The sequence below is a fragment of the Bubalus kerabau genome, chromosome 4, assembly GCF_029407905.1.
Source record: "Bubalus kerabau isolate K-KA32 ecotype Philippines breed swamp buffalo chromosome 4, PCC_UOA_SB_1v2, whole genome shotgun sequence".
In the NCBI taxonomy this organism is placed as follows: Eukaryota; Metazoa; Chordata; class Mammalia; order Artiodactyla; family Bovidae; genus Bubalus; species Bubalus kerabau.
In genome coordinates, this window is record NC_073627.1 from 8,405,708 (window position 1) to 8,427,522 (window position 21,815).

The window sequence follows — 21,815 nt, forward strand, 5'->3', positions numbered from 1 at the left end:
AAAGCAGCCTACAGAGCTTGTTTCCCAGGAGTTTGTTGACACCATTCTAGGAAGAACTTCAGGAGCCTGCCAGCATTCTCTTAGTGACCATGCAAGGAAAGAGGCGCCAGCTTCCGCAGGATCTGTGCAGAGCAAAGTGCTTTCCTCCCTGGGCTTTGGGTCTGTTGGCTGTACCTCTAGGGCTCTGGAATCAGAAAGGGAGATGCCAGACTTTTCACGAACAAGCAGCATAGGGTTCTAGTCATCCTGAAGGATACTCCAGAGACAGGTTGTGGGGGTGGCAGAGGAAGCATAGGCCTTTTGCAGCCAGCGGAGATGGGCCATTGTGTGCCTTTGCTTGGTGAGCTTCTGGGGAATCCACCCTTGTGGATTGTTCTACTGAGAATTCTTTTTCAGGATGGGAGAGCAAAGGTTATCTTGTTAGAGTTGAAAGAGGTCTTTGACATGGAAAGGGTCATATGGCACTTTTTCTGGTGGTTATCTTATCAGGGTTTTGTTTTTGTACATATTTTGTTGTCAGACTATCATAATAGCAAGATTGAATATTTAATGAAAGAAAAAAATCACCTAATACCACGATCCTGACAGTGTAGCTGTTTTTATTCTTCTATTCAGTGCTCTTGCCTGGAAAATCCCATGGATGGAGGAGCCTGGTAGGCGGCAGTCCATGGGGTCACTAAGAGTCGGACACGACTGAGCGACTTCACTTTCACTTTTCACTTTAACGCATCGGAGAAGGAAATGGCACCCCGCTCCAGTGTTCTTGCATGGAGAATCCCAGGGACGGGGGAGCCTGGTGGGCTGCCGTCTATGGGGTCACAGAGCCGGACACGACTGAAGCGACTTAGCGGCAGCAGTGTAACAGGGTTAACTATTTTGTATCCAGTTTTGTTCTCATTTGTATTATAAACATCTTCAGTGTTGCAGTAGTCTGGGTAATTCTAATGTTGTTTTAGTCTGACTCTTGCAACCCCATGGACTGTAGTCCATCAGGCTCCTCTGTCCATGGGGTTTCTCAGGCAAGAATACTGGAGTGGGTTGCCATTTCCTTCTCCAGGAAATCTTCCCAACCCAGGGATCGAACCTGCGTCTTCTGCACTGGCAGGTGGATTTTTTACCTCTGAGCCACCTGGGAAACCTAATTATATAATAGCATGACATAAATGAAAAATTACACTTGAGAATTACAGGTGGGTTTTGTATCTCAATAAAACTACTTTAGGAAAGATTGTTTTTATAATTTTCTAAATACCTTCAACAAATGGAGAATGATGAAGAGGTTGAGATTCACCAACTTTTGTCCTAGTAGTAATGCCAGTCAGTAGCAAAACATTTTTTCACACCAGTTCCCTTAGTCCTTCTCATATATTCAGCTAAGATAAAATCCAGAAATGGCACATCAGAATAGCAAAATATGAAAGTATTTTTGTAGTTGTTGACTAAAGTGTTGTATAGGCAATTTCTTTTCAGTGAGAGGCCCTGATGGACAGGAAATGTGCCGTGCTCTTCACACAAGTCACAAGAAATAATTCATTCTTTAAAATGTAAGTTCTCATTGGCAGTCTGCGGGATTGTTCACCCCGTAAGGGCGGCTGGCTCAGTAGGCTTCAGGATTTAGTAGTGTTTCTTCTGTAAGCCCCCAGGAGATCTCCAGGCTAAGGATGGGGTGGCAGCGCCCAGTGTGTGGGTGATTAAGTCCTCAGGACCTGCCCTTCCGTTCACGTAAACTCAGACATTACTCACTGGGACACCATGAATTCTTGAGCTGTTTCCCCTGATCATTATAGTTAAAAGATAATAGATCTGGCCGTCTTTTCCTTAAGTGGAGGGTGTAACACCTGTCTGCCTGTGACCTGCTGTGGAGTCATTCCTGGAGAGGAATTTCACCTCCTGGCTCTTTAATAATGTTGGGTGGCTCAGATAGTAAAGAATCTTGCCTGCAATCCAGGAGGAGACCCAAGTTCGATCCCTGGGTCAGGAAGATCCCCTGGAGAAGGGAATGGCTACCCACTCCAGTATTCTTGCCTGGAGCATTCCATGGACAGAGCAGCCTGGCTGTCTCTAGTTCATGGGGTCACAAATAGTTGGACGTAACTGAACAACTAACACTTTCACTTTTTCCAGTGGTTGAAGCAAGGGTTTCATAGAAATTGTGGCCATTCACAGCCTCCTAGTCTCAAGGGAGGAGGCAAGAAGTTGGGAAATGGTATTTCTAGGCTTTGCAGTCAGGCTGGAGTTTGAATTCCAACGTAGACATTTATGGGCAAGAAACTGCTTCATTGTATTTCGCGTCGGTTTGCTCCTCTGTGCATGGAGATGATAGTCTGCCTTACAGGGGTGTTACAAGACTTGATGGACGTGTGTTAGCGTTTGGTGCGTTCTGTCTAGGGTGTGAGGAGCAGGGTGTGTGCTCGGTCCCTCCATCTTGGTTTTCACTTCCTGGCTGCCCCCGTGTTCTGCCTTCCAGACCCATGATCCTTTTAAGTACTGATTAGAAAAAAACAAGACAGTGTGACTCACCTAAGCGCAGAGAAGGAAATGGCCCTTGACCATTCCTGGCTTGTGAGCCATCTGGTGTTGTCTTCTGGCTGTTGTATTTGGCCTTTGAACTGTTGAAAATACCCAGGCCTATTTACCACCAGCATTGCCTTGCTCTCCCCACAGTGAGTGGCCGTTTGGCCTTCTTTTGGGCTGCTGTTGAACAAGGCGGAGGTGGTCTTCACGGAGTAAGTGACAGAATTTGCACACCAGGGAGAACCCACCCACCCCAGGCTAGGGTCTGCAAGTCCATCTGGGTGATGATCTGAGCAGCAGGCAGAGGGACAGAGGCAGGGCAGGCTGTGCAAATAGCTCTCTTGTCCAGACTGAAAAAAACTCAAGGTAGGTCCTTTGTCTCACCGCCTTTGGAAGGCAGCTTGGCTACATGTGTAGCCCAAACACCGCTAGGAGAAACGTTGTGGTTGCTGGGAGTTGTGATCTCCCGCAAAGGGAAGAAGGACCATTACTGTCCCTCTCACCCCCCATCCTGGCAGTCCCACCGCTGCCAGGAGGGCCTTCTTGACTGCACTTGCCCCGCTTAGCTGAAGCGGAGACTCCCAGGAGCCCCACCCTGCCCCTGCGCGGTTCTGCATCCAAGAAGGAGCCGCTGCATGCCCGGTCCACCCGCCCACCAGCCACGCAGGCCCCAGCAGACTTCCTTCCCTTCAGGGCCACATGCCACGGATTTCTAACCAAGGTGTGGCTGGGTGCCTCCTTCCCCAGTGAGGACGTAGCTTTTCGAAATTTATGTTGTAGAGGGGAAGCTGCCTGTCTTTAGGGATCCGGCACTTCCCACCTCTGTTCCTTGCTTCAGTCCATGTCCCTTGAGATGCTACTGTAGGATTCCTGGGTTTGACAGGATTTTACTCATTTGTATCAACATTGGGCTTCCCAGGTGGTTCAGTGGTAAAGAATCCCCCCTCTGCATCTTCATGTGTCTTGAATCAGATCTGTGGTTACATTTGAAATAGTCAGCATAGTCTCCCCTTGGGAGGTGGCTCCAGCCAGAGCTTGCCTTCACATGAAGTCTGGGTGATTCCACGTGACAGAGCCTTAGCGCCATGCGGAGCCATGGGGGCATTACTGAAGCCAGGATTTCAGAGAGACTGTTCTTCTCCCCCTCCCTGCCTTTGCTTCCATCTCCAAGGCCAGCCCTGGAGCTGGCTTAGTTTGTCTTGGCAGACGCCTGTTTAACCCTTTCCTGTAGAAACCTCTCTTTGTGGAGCTGAGCCTTCCCAGCAGTGAGCTGGGAGTGAAGGCAAGTCCATTGAATCCAAAACGGCCCCACCAGCTTCCGCCCATTTTTCTGATAAGTTGAGTGTTTCCATCCGCAGGCAGGCAGCCTGCCGTGGCAGTGGCCCAATCCTGACCATCAGGATACAACTGAAGGAAATGTGCTGGTGACAGGCTTTCTTCTGGGCTCTCCTGGGTGTGTAGGTAAAGCAACCCCTGCCAAGGGTCTGCGCCTCGGGGCTGCCCCCACGCGGCACTGGGTTCAGTGACTGCTGCTGAGTCTTGCGGTTCCTGCCTCTCAGTCCATGCCCCCAACACTGTCTGTCAGACCACGATGATTTTATTCTGGTGCTTGGAGCCATTTGGAATGGCTGCTTTCTGGGCATCCTGAAGTGACTCACATGTCACAGAAAACCTTGTTTGTCTGTCAGCTTGAAGCCTTCAGGGGCCTTCTCGGGGCTTCCTTGGCTCTTGAAACAGCAGGATTGTCTGCCCACAAGTTCACAAGGCTGTCATGAGAATTAAATGAGATCTTTCACTGAAGTGCTTAGCATGATACCTAACATTATTCCCCAAGACTGAGTTTTGTTCGGATCACATGCCCAGTGTTTGGCCCATTGCCTGGTACATAATAAATGCTTGATAAGTTATTTGTGGAATAAATAAATGAATTAACTTTACAATAATTCTTTTTTTTTTTTTTTTTTTGTATTCAGATCAGAAGCAACAAGGTAGACTTAAGGTGTTTTAAATTCAGTATTGGTGCGTGCCCCTGCCACACACACACCTTCCTGCCTACCCCGTATCAACCTTTATTGCAGTTCTGCTCTTGTAGCTCCTCCGCTGCCTTGCTTTCTGATGTTGAGTCCACACATTGAAACTACCTGTGGACTTTAACAGGTTTGGAGTCTGGGGGTTCAGCATTGCAGGTGATGTTTGCTTTGAAACCCTAAACTAGACTGAAGAAAAACTGACCACTGGCTGGTTAGGCGTGGGTGGCGGCGGGGAGGAGGGGCGGGGGTGTATGTGTGGGGAGGAGGGGAGGGGGTGTGTGTGTGTGTGGAGGAGGGGAGGGGGTGTGTGTGTGAGATCAGTGTTTGAGCACCTGTTGTGGGCCGGGCACTGACTGTTGCAGGTGCTGGGAACACAATGGTATATAAGACAGAGCACAGAACAGGGCAAGTGTCCTCTCGTTGGCCAGATGGGGGTGGGGTGGAGGCCTGCTTCCTTCCCTGGTGCAGGGGAGGAGGCCGACGGCCAGCAGAGCGTGCCTGGGGCCTCAGGCCACAGTGAGGGTTCTTTTTGAGTGGGATCTCTGCTCATGGAGTGCAATGTCACCAGGGCTTTGTAACTGCTCGGGAGCCCCAGGTCTGAGAGGACAGAAGATTTGGGAGGCTTTGTTTCCTCTGATCTGCCTCCCCAGCTGCCCCCTACTTTTAAGATGCAGCGTTTCATCATCGGCCAGAAAACCTAGTCTGGAACATTCTTTCCCCTGGAGCGGGGCGCAGCTGTCCTTTGCCCTCTGCTCAGAGGGTTTTCTCTGTGCCTAGTGCTCCTGAACGTGGGGAGAAAAGGCAGAGTTTGGATGTGGCGGAATCCAGCTGCCAACTTGCCTTGTCTCAGGTTGGACCCCAGAGCTTCGAGTGCACTTTGTGGGGCTGGCTCTCGGAAGGGTTGATGAAGTGTTGGCTGTAAACCTCCATCCTCGCCACCAGGAGCTGTGGCTCCTCTGCTGAGTAAACCCTCCAGCTCACGTGGCCACATGTCCCGCGTCATGGAGCCGTGTTGTTTTCACTTCCTTCCTCTGCTGTGGTCACGGTTTTGCTGGTGGCTGGAGTTTTATATTCTCTGCAGAGGGAACCACATCTCATATTCTGTAATTCCTAAAAATGCGGCCCCTGTCACAGGGCTGTTAGATTCTTCCAAGTCTCAGACACGATTAACTGCAAAACCAAAATTATTAGGTTCAGATCACAGCCCTCCAGGGACGGCCCCAGCCCACGGCAGCCGCCTCACACCCTGGTCAGAGGGACTTAAGCCCTGGGAGAATAGGGGGTGCAGACGGTCTGAAGAAGAGGCGTCAGGGTTCTCCTTCCTCCTTTCTCACTTGGCTTCGTGGGACGATACGGATTTTGTTTTGCTTTGTTTTTCCTGTGTCTTAACAGGACTTGAACTGGAGGGCAGAAACCAGGTTTGCCTGGTCTTTCCCCCAGGAACTGCTATGTGCGACGCTGTCCCAGGCAGGACGCCCTGTCTCCACCTTCCTGAGGAACTGGGTGAAAAGCACCCGCCGGGGTGTCTGAGGGGGCGTGTGCTGTCACGTCCAGGAGACCTGGACTCATGCCTCCCGGCTGACGCAGTCATCTGTCTGATAACTGGATCTCTAGGCTGAGTTCATTTCTGTGGCCAACGGAATATCCACCTGGAGGCCAGGGAGGGTGGATTCGACAAGTCAAGGCAGGCTTCCTGTGAGCCTTCTGAAACCCTGCTTTGGGGGAAGGAAAGGAACAGTGGGTTTTTGTTACTTTTTGCTCATGTCCTCTCCTCCCCTCCTGCCTCTTTAAGGATATACCGAGTCTCTCTCTAGCAGGTTTTGTCAAACCGGTTTCTTGAACTGCTGGCAGTTTAATGCGTGAACCTTCCTTCAGTCTCCTAAGGAGATAGCCCTTTTAAATACTTCATCAGTTGTTTTTTCTAACACCATGGCTGGCTTCCAAGATAACTATCCTAGGCACTTTGTTTGTTTTTGCGCTGAGTTTCTGGTATCTGAGGTGTGACTGTCCCTGTGGGTCTTTGTGTTGAACGTGGAGCCCCGTCCTCGCCCTCAGAGCAGCTTCATTGGATGAAAGTTGCCTCGATGGACCATTGAGCATAAGTGGTTCTAAAAAGCATCTCTGGGGTATTTGACGCCTGTCCTCAGTGGTCTCACCGGATGCCCTGACTCTCCTTCCTTGCTGGACTTTCTTCAGCATCCCCTAACGTCCTGCAGCCAACTCCATTCCAAGAACATGTGTTGCCGTGGCTCCAGGTCCTTGTGGGGTGTAGTCCAGCCCTTTGCAGGCTCACACTGGGGCAGCGGGGGTTCAGGCTCCTTTCGGATCTGGAAGCACTTGGGTCGTCAGCTTTCTTCTTCAGGGGCACTTTGGTACCAGGCCACATGCCCAGGAGCTCAGCAGACCCACAACCCACTTGTGCACGTCAGAGGGCAGAGGAATTCCCTGCTGAAGCGTAACAAGGTGTGGCCACCAGGAGGCACAGAGTCCCGTTGCTGGGTTCTCCAGGGCCTTAGGAATCACACAGGCGCCTGTGATGCACGTGGGGGACCTGAGCAGCTCAGACTCCAAAGCCTCGCCGTGGTTTGTGGCTCCCAGCCTGCGGAAGCTCGGTTAGGTGTTTGGCTTTTAGGGTTGTCTCAAGGCAGGAGAATCTTTGCTTGCAGTTGGGTCCATGCGCTTGCAGATAATGTGGAGCTGGATTCCAGCTGGGAAGGGGCAAGGGTGCAGAACTTCTTTCTGGGGGTGCTGGTTTGGAATTAAATAAGGGGCCACAGTTTCATGGGACTTGAGGTGCACGCCGTGAGAGTAGAAAAGCAGAGGCTAGTTGTCATATTGAAACCAACTACCAGGTTAATTTGGGGAGGGGAGCATGTATAGAAAGATAAATCTGGGGGAAAATGAGGAGCCGGCTCAAAAAAGGAAAACCTGAAGGTAGTAGAAAAAAGACTTCCTCTTTGTGATTTTGCCCCATCATCTCTTTTTCTCCCCAAGCTGTGACTAACTAAAGCTCAGATAAGCCAGCCCAGGCCCTTGTGAAACACAGGAATCTCCGCCTCTGCCCACCCGCTCCACCTCCCATCACCACCTCCCATCACCAGGCAAAGGCAGGCCCAGGAGCCTCACACCTTTTAATCTTACGAGGAGCTTGTGGTGTGAACAGGTCCTTTCTCCTTTGAAGAGACTCCTCACTTGTTTGGTGACTAACTTCCTGTGTCCCCGGAGCAGACAGCAGAATTCCCACGTGGCTGGCTTGCCTCCTTCCTTGCTGCTCTGCATTTTGGCCTCCAAAGGGCCCAGGGCAGCGCTTTGGGAAAAAGCCCTAGGAGGCCTTTGAAGAGTTAATGCATCAGGCCTGTGGGACCAGCCAGATGGCCCCAGATGGGAGGTCGGATGTGGCCAAGTGATGTTTTCCCACAATGAGCACCCAGACAGCTGTCCCCTGGAGGGAGAATTAGGACCTTTACAGCCTAGCGTGCCATACTCTTTAGCATGGGTTCCCCCAGAGTCACAGCTACAAAGGGATCGTTGTGGGGCCCACCGAGACCCGCTCTCTGTGGAGCAGCTGATTGATGACCAACCTGAATTTGGCTCGGCAGCCCTCTGGGGGTGCCTCTGCTTTTTGCCCACCTGATTGGCAGGGGGCGGGTGACTGGGGGCAGGGTTGCTAAGCAGCCTGGCCTGGACGTTGTGCCCGTCCAGGTCGAATGAATAGCTGCAGTGTTCCAAAGAATGAGGGAGTTTTGGCCTATCCTAGGGACTTTTTGGAGAAGGGGGTTAAGAACTGCTATTCTGGTTTTAGAGCCTGGGGGCTGGGGGGTTGGTGGCCTCCCTGTGCCTGCCTTCTGAGACGTCACCTTGGTGTCAAGTCGCATCGTATGAGTGGCATACACAGTGCTGCCCAGCCGCCTCCACGTGCCCGTCAGGTCCACGATCGTTACTGTCTTATCTCCTCCCTCACTGACCAGAGAGAGGGGATACAGATCCAGCCTTGTGAGCACACCTTCTGCCGCTGTGATCATTACCATGTCATGGCACCTGAGACCCCGACCTGTGTTGAGGGGCTCAGTTTCTCCAGAAATGGGGAGAACAGGTATGTTTTTACCATTGTGTGTTTGGGGCAGCAGAAGCAAGGAAAGTAGGTGCCTAGCCATGTGAGCATGGCCAGAACTGGATTTTCCTCACTACGACACGTGGCACATGGGGGTCTTAGTTCCCCAACCAGGGATTGAACCTGTGTGCCCTGCATTGGAACGACTGGATCAGCAGGGAAGCCTTTACTTTGAGCAGTGAGATCCGGAGTGGTCTGATGAGAAACCTTTGCCCCTAGGGCTCTGTATACCTCCAGAACAGAGGACACGGCGTGGAAGTGGGTGCTGGGGGCAGGGGCTCGCATGAAGGGTCAGAGAGAGCTTTCTTTGGAGAGACCGAGCTAGTGTGAAGAGAACCAGCAGGTGAGCTGGGAGACAGAGCCAGGCCGCCTTGTGCTGGGCTGTCCTGAGGGCAGTGTGTGACTCCCTGAAGGTCTGCTGCCTGCTCGCCCCCAGTTCCGTGAACTGCCCCCTTGTGATAAAGCCTCCCTTTTTTGCTGAAGCGGAAAGTGAGAAAAATCTCTTGGGAGGAGATAGCCTTTTGCGTTTTGGTCTTGAGATTCTGTAGCCACCTCTTGTTTCCTGGGCGCCTGGCGGAGGTGCTGTGTGCTGGGGCGGCTGGCCAGGCCCAGGGGAGCCATGGGCAGGGTCCAGGTTTACAGGTGATGGCTGGCTGGCTGCTGGTTGCTCTCCTTGGCATTGGGGGTGCTGGTCACTGCTGGAGGCCATGGAGGAGAGACTGAAGCAGGTGGCTGGAGCATCCCGGCTGCTCTGATGAAGGAAGAAGGGATATTCGGAGGTTCAAGGGTCTCAGGAACCCCAAAGTGTCAGCTCGCTCTCCGGGTTCCTTGCAATGCTTCTACCTTTTCTCCTTCCTAAAAAATCCTGAGTGGTGTCAGTAAGGAGAGTGACTCTGGGTCGGGAGCCGCACACTTACTGCTTGTGTTTTCCTTTTTCCTTGCAGGATAACCCAGAAGTAGAAAAACGAGATCCCCAGGAATTAGTTGGTGAGTACCCTGGGGTGGAAGGTGCCAGGGGCAGGTCTCTGAGCCTCACCCAGAGCCAGGTGGCTTCTCTCTGCTTCCACCGAGGCAGCAGCTCAGCTATGAACCTGTCTCTGGACTCTGACTCTCAGGGCCTTTGGCATTTCCTAAGACGTCTGGGTGAGACACCCAGAGAACAGTTCTTTGAAAACTGTATTTATGGTGCGTTTCAGGGAGCTTTGGTCAGTTGCCAGTGTCGTCAAGAGGGACTCGGGCCCCTCCAGCTGGGAGCTTGTTCTCCTTGTGCTCTGCGCCTGGCCTCCGGCCTTGGACCCCCTGAGCCTCTCCGCTGGCGTATTCACGGGCTCAGGGCTCAAACTTGGGCCTCTGCTGGCATGCTGCTCTGTCCCCGGGAGGGAGCATGCCTCCCAGCCCTGGAGCCTGGGGCCCTTTGTGTAACTGGCCAGGGCGGTTACGGTTCTGGAACGCGGCCCGTGTGTCATCCCAGCCCCGTGTTAGCCCAGCCTCTTCAGCCTTTCAGGAGGTCTCTCGACTCCTTTCATTTCTGCCATGGACTTTGTCAGGGCTCCCCCGAGGCCTGGCCCAGCCTCACGTTGTGGGGGGTTGGCCCTCCCCGTCCGTGGCAAGACTGCCCGTCTCTTCCCGCCCGCTCCATTAATCCTCACAAAGCGGGGTTCCTGCTCCCCTCGCCCAGATGGCGTCTTTGTGGCTCACTCGCCCTGCCCGGGGGAGCCCCAAGCTGGAAATGCTGTATCCGGCAGCCCCTCCAACCTGTCCTTTTTCTGGACAGGATGCCTTCACCAGGGTTGGCAGGTGGGGACCCATTCTGGTTATCGTGACTGAAAGACCTAAACGTCATTCGTTACGTTTGTCTCCTGAGGGAAAGACTGAGTAGGACCTTGACCATGTGGAGAAGCCCAGATGCTCAGCGGGATTCTGCCCTTCAGCCCCGGGTTTTCTGATGAATGGGGTATGAGTCTTTCCTATTAAAAAAAAAAACAAACCCAATTTTCCTAAAACCAAAGAGCCTGATCTTGGGAAAATGGTGCCCTAGGGGCAGTGCAGTTGGCTTCACAGGCAGAGGGAGCAGAGCAAGCCCCCTGGGAAGCCCGTGGCCTTCCCCGAGCAGGCGGTCTGCGGGGCCGGCCCTGGACTGCAGCCTCGGCCTCCTCGCTGTCACTGCAGGACGGGGTGGGGCGGAGCCGCCCCCCAGGAACGCAGCCAGGCAGCGCTCTCGGCTCCTACTAGCGGCGCTCGCTTGGCAGGAATGTGTGTGGGCTTCAGCCACCTCGGCCCTAAACTCGTCCATAAACAGCTTTGACTTTGCCTCTCCTTGTCACCGTTTGAAAGCAGCTTTGTGAGGGGCAGCTTACATAGAGTGGAACCCCCACCGCAGTCCTGACGAAGACGTCTCTGTGACTGTAGAGTGTTCCCTGTGCCATCCCCTTGCACATGTTTCGTCCGCTGGCCTCAGGCAGGCAGTGATCTCTTTTCTTCACTATAGTTTTGTCTCTTTAGCGTTTCTCATAAATTGGTTTATTTGTTGGCCTCAGCACTGCTGGCATCTTCGGCTGGGTAATTCTTTGCTGTGGCGGCCTGGCCTGTGTGTCGTACAGTGATTTAGCAGCATCCTTGGTCTCTGCCCACTAGAGGCCAATAGCTGTCTCCTCTCCCTGCCAAATACGACAACGAAAAATGACTCTGCTGCTGCTGCTAAGTTGCTTCAGTCGTGTCCGACTCTGTGCGACCCCACGGACGGCAGCCCACCAGGCTCCCCCGTCCCTGGGATTCTCCAGGCAAGAACACTGGAGCGGGTTGCCATTTCCTTCTCCAATGCATGAAAGTGAAAAGTCAAAGTGAAGTCGCTCAGTCATGTCCGACTCTTAGCGACCCCATGGACTGAAGCCCACCAGGCTCCTCCGTCCATGGGATTTTCCAGACAAGAGTACTGGAGTGGGGTGCCATTGCCTTCTCCGAAAAATGATTCTAGACATTGCCACATGTCAACTTGGAGGCAAAATTGCCCCTGCCCAAGAACCATTAATACAAATGGACTCCTTGTTTGTTTGTTTGTTTTGTCTGGCTTATTCATTTCCCATAATGTTCTTGAGACCCTTCCATGTTTTTGAGCATATCCATAGTTTTGTTTTGTTTTGTTTTTTGATTGGTAATATTATTTCATTGTGGGGTTACACCACAGTTTCTTGAATCCATTCTCCCATAGAAAACACAGGTGAAACTTGAAGCCTCATAGTTTGGATTCCTGTTCCCGTTTCTCACTGAGGAGGTGGTGGATGACTTGCAGGGTGGCTTCCGCTCATGGTGCCCTGGTTGTCCCCCTTTTGCCTGGGCCCAGCGCCTTCCATCCTTGCCTCTGGATGGAGGACTCAGGTTGCTCCACTGGTGTGGACAGCATTTTCACTTGTGTAGACAGGCCCAGGTTTAATGGCGCAAAGGGGAGCAGAGAAGCTGGCTAAGGGCTCCCCAGCACTGTAGCTGCTTGACAGAGGTGAGTGGACACCCACTCCTCCCCTCCAGGTGCCCCGTGGGCAGTCCTGGAGCAGTGGCCCTGGGGCGGTCATCTATTTGAGTTCTCTGTGTCTCTTGTGAGGCAGAGACACTCCGCTGCCTCCTGCTTCCAGCCCCACAGCACCCACCAGGCGTGCCTTGACTCCCGCCATTACACACGCCCTGCTGACGAGCCGCGCCTGTGCAGATCCATGCCTGGCAGCTGTGGATACCTGCGCTGCTTTGTGAGGTGGGCGTGCACCCGGGGTGAATCATGCTGATGGCAGGCTTCTCAGAGCCTGAGTACGGCGCCCGCCCAGAACACCCCAGCAGACCCAGAGCAGCCACAGACCTGGGCTGCCCCCGAGGGCCTGGACACACGTCTTGGTGTGTTTCCAGGGAGGTTGATTTGAGGCTCTGTGGCGGCTCCAGCAGCCCTGTGTGCGGGTCTGATGTCTTCTGCTTCAGATGCATTCTGAGACTTAGGAAGGACAGAGTTGCAGGAAGATTGCTCCTGAAATCTGCAAGAGAAACTTGTACCACATTTCCTGAATGTGTGCCTTCATTCGCCGTTGTTCCAGAGAGGAACTCTCTTGTTCCCAGCCCAGTTCTAGCCCACGAGCTTGAGAGGACCTCTTCCCCTCCCTGTCACACTGTACCACTTGGGTGGTTGGGTTGCTAATGGCAACAGTGTCACACCCTGTTTTTCCAAAAGGCTTTCCTGGCAAATACCAAAGGGCACTCTTTGTCTCTCTGTCACGTGCACACACACACTCCCCACCCCAGGGAAGCCGTCTCCCCCTGCTGTGCACCCAGAGCCTGCCCTGGCCTTCCTGGCTTTTGGTGCTGATGCTTATGAAACGCAAAAGCCAGCACAGCCCAGGTAATCCCACTCTCAGCCAGCCTCTGCAGCCTGCTTGAGCCTCCAGCTTAGAACTCCTGCCTCTCCCAGGGCTGGGAGGAAGGAGGAAGTTGGGATGAGATCAAGGTGTCACCCTTGCTTCAGGAGGCAGGAGACAGAAGGGGCTGAGCAAAGAGAAGCACGTGGCCCCATGGTGGAGCGTGCTCCCAGACCGCACTGGTGTCTCGGTCCACAGCAGGATGACATGCCGACGCCCTGCTCTGGGGCACATCCAGGGAGGCTCCTCCGACAGTGAGAATTGGTACATGTATGTAGCCTTGTTGGGAGATGGTCCCTGGGCTCGAGCTCCAGCCTCAGTGTGTGCAGGCTCATTTGGCAGCAGCTGAGAAGTGAAGCTCAAAGCAGAAATCAAAGCACCTTATCTGCTAAGAAAATATTAATCCAGCCCCGGGAGAGAAGGGAAAGGCTCACCCGGCCGTCCACTGGCAGTCCAGGCGGCCACTTGGGGGCTGAGAGAGTCCCGCCAGGGCCGGCACATGTCGGTGCCCAGTGGGTACTTGCTGGGTGTTAGTGGTGCTGGGTTGTCCATTCTTTGCCTTCATCCTGCCCCACCCTGCTCCGCCTGCTGTTTGCTCATTGCATAGTCCTTTTCATGAGCGAATGTCTTAAAAAGCACAGACAGAATCTTACAACAAGTAGCACATTGTCTGGGTGATCCAGAGCACGACTCTGCAGTTGCCAGGGTGGCTGGAGGCAGCAGGGAGGGGAATGGAGGGAGAGAGAAACGTGGGTGGGCAGGGGCGCATCGCCAGGGGAGTGGTCCCGTGGGAGCTGTGGGTCTTCACTTCAGAATCAGGCCTTTTGTTCCCAGGAATGAAGTGGACCGAGTGAGGGTTGATTGCTTTACTGCTGAAGGACCCGAAGCTAATAACCAGCAGGTCGTTTTGTATTGAATAGATGTCATTTATGTACCAAGCAGTTTTGAATGCTGAGTGCTGAAGCCCAGGGAACCCTGAGCTTCTGGTGGACCCTGGGTAGCAGAGCCTGAGACGGAAGGACAGCACCAAGCAGCTCTGAGTCCCCAGGATCTTGGGAGGGTGTTTCAGGAGCAGAGCCCGTGGGAGGCAGAGCCGTGTGCGCGTGTCTTCCCAGCCCTGAGCTCATGACTTCCCATTGGTAGCTTGAAATCGATTGGCCATGACGGGAGAATTGACATCAGAGAAAGGGGCAGATGCTGCAGGTCGTGGGTCTGCCCTTCCCACCTCCCAGCACCCCACTCACCAGCACCCCCAGGACACAGTCTTTCCTCCGGGCCCAGCTGTGATGTGGCCACTCACGCCCTCTGCCTGAACTTCTTTCCCCACTGCACCTACTGGCTCCTTCAGGTCATTTAAGTTCAACTCAGATGCACCCTCAGAGAGCCACTCCGCGTGCCCTGTTTTGCCATTTTATAGTGTGTGATCCCTCCTTGAAAACACTTTATGTACCTTTCTTGTCTTGAAGGGTTTTTTATTGTCCATGTCGGGCCCCCACCCTGACCCTCGCGCGCACTCACAGAACTCCTCTGTTCTCTCTGCAGCCTCCTTTTCTGAAAGAGTCCGGAACATGTCACCTGATGAGATCAAGATCCCTCCAGAGCCCCCTGGCCGGTGCTCAAACCACTTACAGGTACGTGCACACTCAGCTGCTGAGGCCCGTGCAGACTGGGCGGGTGTCTGGCTGGGTCTGACTTTAAGCGGCTTCTGGAAAAGAAACAGCCCAAGTGGGAAGGAGCCTGCAGTCCTGGTGACCTCGCTTAGGCTGCTCCCAGGAGCCGGCACCCTACCCCCGGCTGCCTCTGCAGCCTCAGCTGGGCCCCTGCCTGCCCCGGGACACTGCCAGCAGAGCAAACAACATGCCTGTTCTGGGCATCCTTGAGCCCAGGGAATGTCTCCGAAGGAACTTGGCTAAGAACCTGAGGGGTCATCAGAATGTTCAAGAAACAAGTAGGAATGCAAATGCTGCTGCTAAGTCGCTTCAGTCGTGTCCGACTCTGTGCAGCCCCAGAGACAGCAGCCCACCAGGCTCCCCCGTCCCTGGGATTCTCCAGGCAGAAACACTGGAGTGGGTTGCCATTGCCTTCTCTGCAAATGCACACGTGTGTAAATGCATGCGCTTCAGTCCTCGTTTTCCTGAAATGGTGGTTCACTGGCTTCCTGTCTGATGATCCCTGACTTGCGGAGATGGAGTGTGGAGTGCGCTCACCTCGGGAGCAGGCCCTCAGGGAACAGCTGGCCTTACTCCTCCCTGTCAGCCTCGGTGGCGGTTTCTCCTTGTCCCTCTGCGTGTTCCCCTTTGAAGGGGACCTTGTGACAGTAGGGCAGACCCCCACGGCTGCCCCCGAGCGGGGCCTCTGGCTACGCCGCTAGCCCTCACACACGCTGACGGACGGGTGACCGATGGGGCCTGGGACTGGGAATGTGGCGACCTGGGTGGGTGTCGAGCGGGGCTGGGCTGCAGCACACTGGCCCTTCTCTTCCTGGAAACCCCTTCCCTTTGCTGAGTTGTCTCCCCACCGCCGCCACATACCACCCCACCCCCGGACCCATGTCACTCACACTCCAGCAACAAGCCGCAGCCTGTAAGGACAGTCCAGCCGCCACCAGGCAGAGATAGCCAGCCCCAGCCTTCAATATCAAAATGTTTCTCCTTTTTAGATCCTGCTAGTGGCAGAAACCATGACAGTGAGCAGAGGTTTTAGTTCCCCTGAGATAGGAGAACCCGCCTGATGCCCGAGGGCACACAGAGAAGTCATCTGTAAGATACAGCGGTGCCTCACCTGCCGAGCCTTCCGGGAAGGCCTTCCTCCATCACCCGCAGAGCAAGGACATGGAGACATGCGCTCGGCTTCTCTCTGCCTGGCAAACGTGTTACAGACCTCTCTCCCCGGCTCAGTGCTTCCCCTGGGCAGTCTTGACTCCTGACAGCAGTGGGTCACCTTTCCTGATGTTCCAGAGGACCTCGCTCAGGCCCTGCCCCCCGCCCACCTCCTCTTGCAGGTGAAGAGCACCCCAAGTGGTTTCCTCCTGGACAGTCTGTGTTTAGCTGCCACTAGTTGGGGAGGCTGCCGAGAGACCCTGCCCTGGGCCAGTGCCAGCCTCGCTGGGTAAGCCTGCTCCTCCTCCGAGGTGGCCCGGCCCTGAGGCTTGGGTTCCTGGGGCCTCTTCAACTCCCCGGGCAGCCCTAATGCCATCTGTTGCGGGCATCGTCTTTGTGGGCCTCAGGACCTGTGACACTGGCCTGGACCCCGCCAGGTGGTTCTCTGGTTTCCCATTGAGCCAGAGCAGAGCTTGAGGGGAGACTGCATGAGAAACTGGCTCTTGACCCCCAGCAGTGTCTCTTGGTAAAGTGGCAAGGACTGGCCAGCTGTGAGCCTCCCCTCAGAGGACACTGGGGAGGCTTGTGACACCTCTCCTCCTGCCTTCCCAGGTCTCCTGGGTCTTAACCCCATGTTAAAATTAAAATCCAGCATTCAGCCCCCACCTGTCAACACTAACTCTTGAAGCTCCTCTTCAGATGATTCAGTAGCTGATCCCCAAGTGGGGGTTTGTTCACTGTCTTCGCCATGGCTTCTCTAGCTCCACCTTCTCATTCCTCCTGCTGCTGACCACCCAGAGGGGATCAGGTGAAAGCACAGCGAAAGCAGACTGGTCTCCGTCTGTCTCGTCTGCGCTGGGTGGAGGAAGACCGTCTGGCCGGAGCAGGGCTTCACGTGGCTCCCCCAGGTCCTCGTGTCCACAGCACATGACCACAGGCTGGGATCGCGAGGGGTTCCGTCACCATCGTCTTTCTGTCCCCTTTCCGTAGGACAAGATCCAGAAGCTGTATGAACGGAAGATAAAGGAGGGGATGGACATGAACTACATTATCCAGAGGAAGAAGGAATTTCGGAATCCCAGGTGAGTTTTCTGTGAGCCAGCAGGGGAACAGTGGGAGGTGATGTTGGACTGGGGACAGGAATGCCCCCAGAGAGGTGCAGGGAGAGGCCCTGCTCAGATCCCAGCTGAGCCCAAAGGGACCGTCACCCGGACTGCGCTAACCTCATTGAGGCTTCGTCTGCCGTTGAAGAACCAGGCAGCACGTGCAGCAGGTGCAGAGGGGAAGCCGCAAGACGTGGGCTGGGTGGTTCTGCCTGGGCTCTCATTCCCTCCTCCTGGAGCGCATGATCTGAGGCCTTAGTGTCCTCAGCTGTACGAGGAGGGGATTGTCTAGATGGTCACCCCAGGTCCTCCTACCTCTAGAAAGTTGTTGATTCTGTATGCAGGTTTGACAAACAGACCTGTGTCTTGGTCTCACTCTGTCCAGCGTTCAAGCAAGTGACACACCCTGGAAAGAGCCTCGTGTGCTGATTGGCGAGAGCTGCCCTTGCCCCTGTGGGCCTAAATGGGGAGGCCCCAACCCAGCCCCACAGACTGAAGGTCTGCTGTCCAGTTGAAACCTCATCTTGACACCATACTCGCTCTGGCCGCTGGCCCCAGTCCCTGTCTGTGGAAGGTTGGAAGGCCAGAAGTGACTTTTAATGTCAAGTCAGTGGACTTTTGCCCTCCTGTTTGGAAACTTGTTTAGAATAGTTCAACTGGGCTAAAGACTTGGTCTGCACGCAAGTGCTAAATGGCTCTGACCTCCTGGAATCCGGTGCTATGCAGGGCCTCGGCTCAGGCCCGCTCAGCGCCCTGTGGTCTTCTTCTTTCAGCATCTATGAGAAGCTCATCCAGTTCTGTGCAATTGACGAACTCGGCACCAACTATCCAAAGGTATGTGCCACCTGCAGAGGCGGCGGGTGAGGGAGGAGACCCAGGGCCCTGTGCCCTCTCCACTGGCTTCAACCTGGAGCCACTGAAAGGTCCGTGTGGCACGCTGCCAGCAGAGGAGAGCCGTCCCCGTCTCCCTTGTTTGAGCCCGGGGGCCTCTGCTTGGTTGGGCTAGCGTGGACTTGCCATGCCGTGTAGATCAGCCTGTCCACAGTGCTTTTCTGCCCTCACTGTCCTAAGAAGGGTTGGCTGGAGACGGGATGGCATCTGAGCCTCCCTGTCCTTGAAGGCCGGAGACTCCAGGCCAGGAAGATCCATGGAAAGACTTGGGGAGAAGCATGTGGTTTCTGAGTCATTTCCATTTATTGGCCCTTTCTGCAACTTTGACGGAGAAGGCAGTGGCAACCCACTTCAGTACTCTTGCTTGGAAAATCCCATGGATGGAGGAGCCCTGGTAGGTTGCAGTCCATGGGGTCACTAGGAGTCAGACACGACTGAGAGACTTCACTTTCACTTTTCACTTTCATGCATTGGAGAAGGAAATGGCAACCCACTCCAGTGTTCTTGCCTGGAGAATCCCAAGGACAGGGGAGCCTGGTGGGCTGCCATCTCTGGGGTTGCACAGAGTCGGACACGACAAGCGAGTTAGCAGCAGCAGCAGCAACTTTGAACTTTTCTTTTTCAGGATATGTTTGACCCCCACGGCTGGTCTGAAGACTCCTACTATGAGGCATTAGGTGGGTAGCCGTTCATCTGCCTGCTCACCCATCCATCTGTCTCTCCAGTCATTAGGCAACACAGGTTTCAGGGTGTCCTCCGTGTTCGGCCATGTTTGAGGAGCTGACGATGCAGCCTTGAACCATCCAGACCCCCATCCCTGACTTAAGAAGCTTACAACACAGCGAAGAAGACAGGATCAAAGGAGTGATTCCAGCAATAACGAGTGGAGTGATGAAGATGCAGGCTGGGCCACCTAACCAGGGGCCAGGGGAGGGTGGGCAGCCTCGTGGAGGACACCGTGTCCGAACGAGGTCTGAAGGTGCACAGAGGCTGGCCCAGCAGGTGTGGACGGGTCCCAGGCAGGGGGCAGGCGGGAGTGCAGCTCTGTGCAGGGGCCTGGCTGGGAGAACCGGGAGGAATTTCAAGGGGCCCACTCCCTCGGGTGCCAGGTCCCAAACCAGCGGCCCGTGGACCACCAGATCTGGCCCTGGGTGTGTGTTGTTGGGCCCCTATAAGTTCTGTCTTGCTTTAATTTGAATTCATTGCTAGTGTTTTATCTAAAAATCCAGAGACTTCTCTGGTAGTCAAGTGCTTAAGACTCCGCACCTCCACTCTAGGGGGCTCGAGTTCGATTCCCTGGTGGAGGTACTAAGATCCCAAGTGCCGTGCAGCCAGGCCAGAAAAGAAACAGTGCAAATCTAAGATCCCGGTTGCTGAGGAGGTGGTTACCCTAGGCCAGCATTCCCCCGTGGCTGGAGCCCAGAAGCAGCTCACCCCTCCAGACGGTGTGCAGCCCCAGCGTCGGGGCCTTTGGACTGTGAGGCCCGGCTTCGTGCTGGCTGAGGGCTGGCTCGTGACTGCCCATCACAAAGCGATGCTGCAAGCAGGAGCCCCGGGAGAGCGGCAGGCAGCCGTCCGGGCTTCTTTGGCCCGAATTACCTTCTTGTTAATCCGCTGCTCTGTAACTGCCTGTCCTGTCTTCATAGCCAAAGCCCAGAAGATTGAAATGGACAAGTTGGAAAAGGCCAAAAAGGAGCGAACCAAAGTAAGTGATGGGCGGACGTCCTGATGAAGGGGGCAGCTGTCTGGGGTGCATGGGTCCTGCAGGCTGAGCCAGGGGGCTTCCCTTACCCCAACCCCCCACCGCTGGTTCATCACCCGGCGACACTCTGAGCAGCCTTAGATGTGCTGGATTTTAAGCCTCCGTGACTCAGCTTGAAGACGCTTCCTGGGCTGCTTCCACTTGGTTTCTCGGGACTTAATGTTGGCTGCATTATGTCCCCTCCCCCGCCACACACCCTTATAGCTGCCGGGCCCTGGGGGCTTTCTCCCTTTGGGCCCATCGGCAGTCTCCTAGGCCTGAACGGAGGAAGTACGTCCTTCCCAGGGCGCTCTGGTCTGTGCCATTCTTGGCTTCCAGCACTGGCCTCTGCAGCCCACCTGAGTGCTTCAGTGTGCCTCCCATGGCCAGGTGACCCCTCACGTCAGGACCCTGAGCGTGCTGCTTGCCTCTGGTCTCGGTCCTTCAGGGGACCGAAACTTGGCCGTGAGACCAAGTTTCTGCGCTGTGCCCTTTCTGACCGGAGTCTCAGAGAGAGAACACAGCTGCAGGACACCCGCCCTTCCACCTGCGGTTTAGCCTGGTCCTCCTCCCGCAGCACATGTGGCCTCCAGGACGTGTGTCCCCTGCCCCCCTCCCTGGGGCCACAGGGTTGATCTCTCTGGGAGCTGGTGCTGGGGCGATCAGGGGTCCTCATTCTTAACCCTTGATTGAATTTCCCAACTCTCTCTCCTTCCCCCTTTCCAAACCCCAGGCTTGTTGCAGGGACGTGTCTGCAGCACCTGGGGGCCGGAGCTGTCCTTCCCCTGTGCGCATGGGCACCGCCTCCCCCGAGGTGTGAGGGTGGGGCCTGGGCGGGCAGGGGTGCCCCAGCACGCGCAGAGATGGCCATGGCGGGAGGGGCCCGGTGTCTGCGGGAAGCTCTCTTCCGAGGATTAACCGTCCTCTCCAGGCGCCTCTCCAACGCCTCCCCTGCTGGACAGTCACAGCTGGTTCTCAGCGCTTCCCTCGTGCAGTGCCAAATTGCCTCCTGTCCCCCAGGAGCAGACAGCTGGCAAAAAGATGTGGATGCGTGCTGTGCGCAGGTCCTAACTAACGATCGTCCCTCTCACCCCCAGATTGAGTTTGTGACGGGCACCAAGAAGGGCACCACGACCAACGCCACGGCCACCACCACCACCACGGCCAGCACAGCCGTCGCAGGTACCGCGGCTCCGCTCCCCGCCTCCCCCGCAGCCGCAGCCAGGGCCTTCCCGCCTTATCTGCGGGAGCAGGGCCGTGGCGCTCTGGGCCTGGGGTGGGTCCCGGCTCCCCGGCTGCCCTCGGCTTCCTGGGGCTGTGGCCTGCCGTTTCTGCTCCCTGGTCTCAGACCACTGGCCTGGGTGCGCCCTGACTTCTCTCTGGCCTCATCCCCAGACGCCCAGAAGAGAAAGAGCAAGTGGGACTCGGCCATCCCGGTGACGACGATAGCCCAGCCCACCATCCTCACCACCACGGCCACCCTGCCAGCTGTTGTCACCGTGACCACCAGCGCCAGCGGCTCCAAGACCACGGTTATCTCTGCCGTGGGCACCATCGTGAAGAAGGCCAAGCAGTGACGCGAGGGACCCCAGGGACCGGCTTAGGGTGGCTTGGACAGTCTCCCCTCCATGGAGGGGAGGAGCCACTCTGGGACCTGACGAGACCGCGGCCTCCTGGGAGGTTCCACATTGTACATTTCAGGACTGGGACCCATTCCCCTCCCTCCTCCCTGTGAGGAGCCCCGGGTGGCATTTGGCCTGGAAGAGACGGGGCTGCAGAAGAGCAGGGCTCTGTGGACGGCGCCCCCGCCACGCGGTCTGCGCCGGATTAAAAGTGCCGCGTTCCTCACGTCTCGGCGTCTCGGATGCCCTGGTCTCTTCACAGTCTGTTTTCAGGCAAATGTGAAAACTCAAGTGTCCTCTCGTCTTCTCGGTTGGATCCTCACCTCGGGGTTGACAGCAGGGTGACCGCAGCCTGCAGCCGGCTCAGAGGGGGTGGCCCGAGAAGTCACCTCGGTCATTCCCAGTGAACGTCTCTTGGCACGGGCAGGCAGGGGTAGAGGGGGGAAGGCCCGGGCTCCCGCTGCCCTGGTCCTGGAGCTCTGAACCCCACCAGCTGTCAGGAGCCCAGCCTGTCCTCCCCTGGGCGCAATTGAGCCCTCCTCCAACCACCTCTTGGACACACCCTGGCCTTTGAAGTCTCACCAGTCACCAGA

At 55.4% G+C, this 21,815-nt stretch overlaps 1 protein-coding gene across 4 annotated transcripts in view; it reads left to right on the forward strand.

Annotated features, from left to right (window-relative positions):
* The window catches only part of SAP30BP (SAP30 binding protein), a 32,571-nt gene extending 11,119 nt beyond the window's left edge, over positions 1-21,452 (forward strand). For 2 of the 4 annotated variants that reach the window (XM_055575152.1, XM_055575151.1), the window contains 9 exons: positions 9,600-9,642; positions 14,589-14,677; positions 16,856-16,947; positions 17,742-17,802; positions 18,485-18,536; positions 19,506-19,564; positions 20,334-20,414; positions 20,698-20,782; positions 20,996-21,452. In XM_055575152.1, coding sequence (XP_055431127.1) covers positions 9,600-9,642; positions 14,589-14,677; positions 16,856-16,947; positions 17,742-17,802; positions 18,485-18,536; positions 19,506-19,564; positions 20,334-20,414; positions 20,698-20,782; positions 20,996-21,177 — 744 coding nt within the window. In that variant the 3' untranslated portion in view covers positions 21,178-21,452. The remainder of the gene's footprint in view (positions 1-9,599; positions 9,643-14,588; positions 14,678-16,855; positions 16,948-17,741; positions 17,803-18,484; positions 18,537-19,505; positions 19,565-20,333; positions 20,415-20,697; positions 20,783-20,995) is intronic. The other 2 variants (XM_055575154.1, XM_055575153.1) reach the window with 1 other exon arrangement.
* The last annotated feature ends 363 nt before the right edge of the window (positions 21,453-21,815 follow it).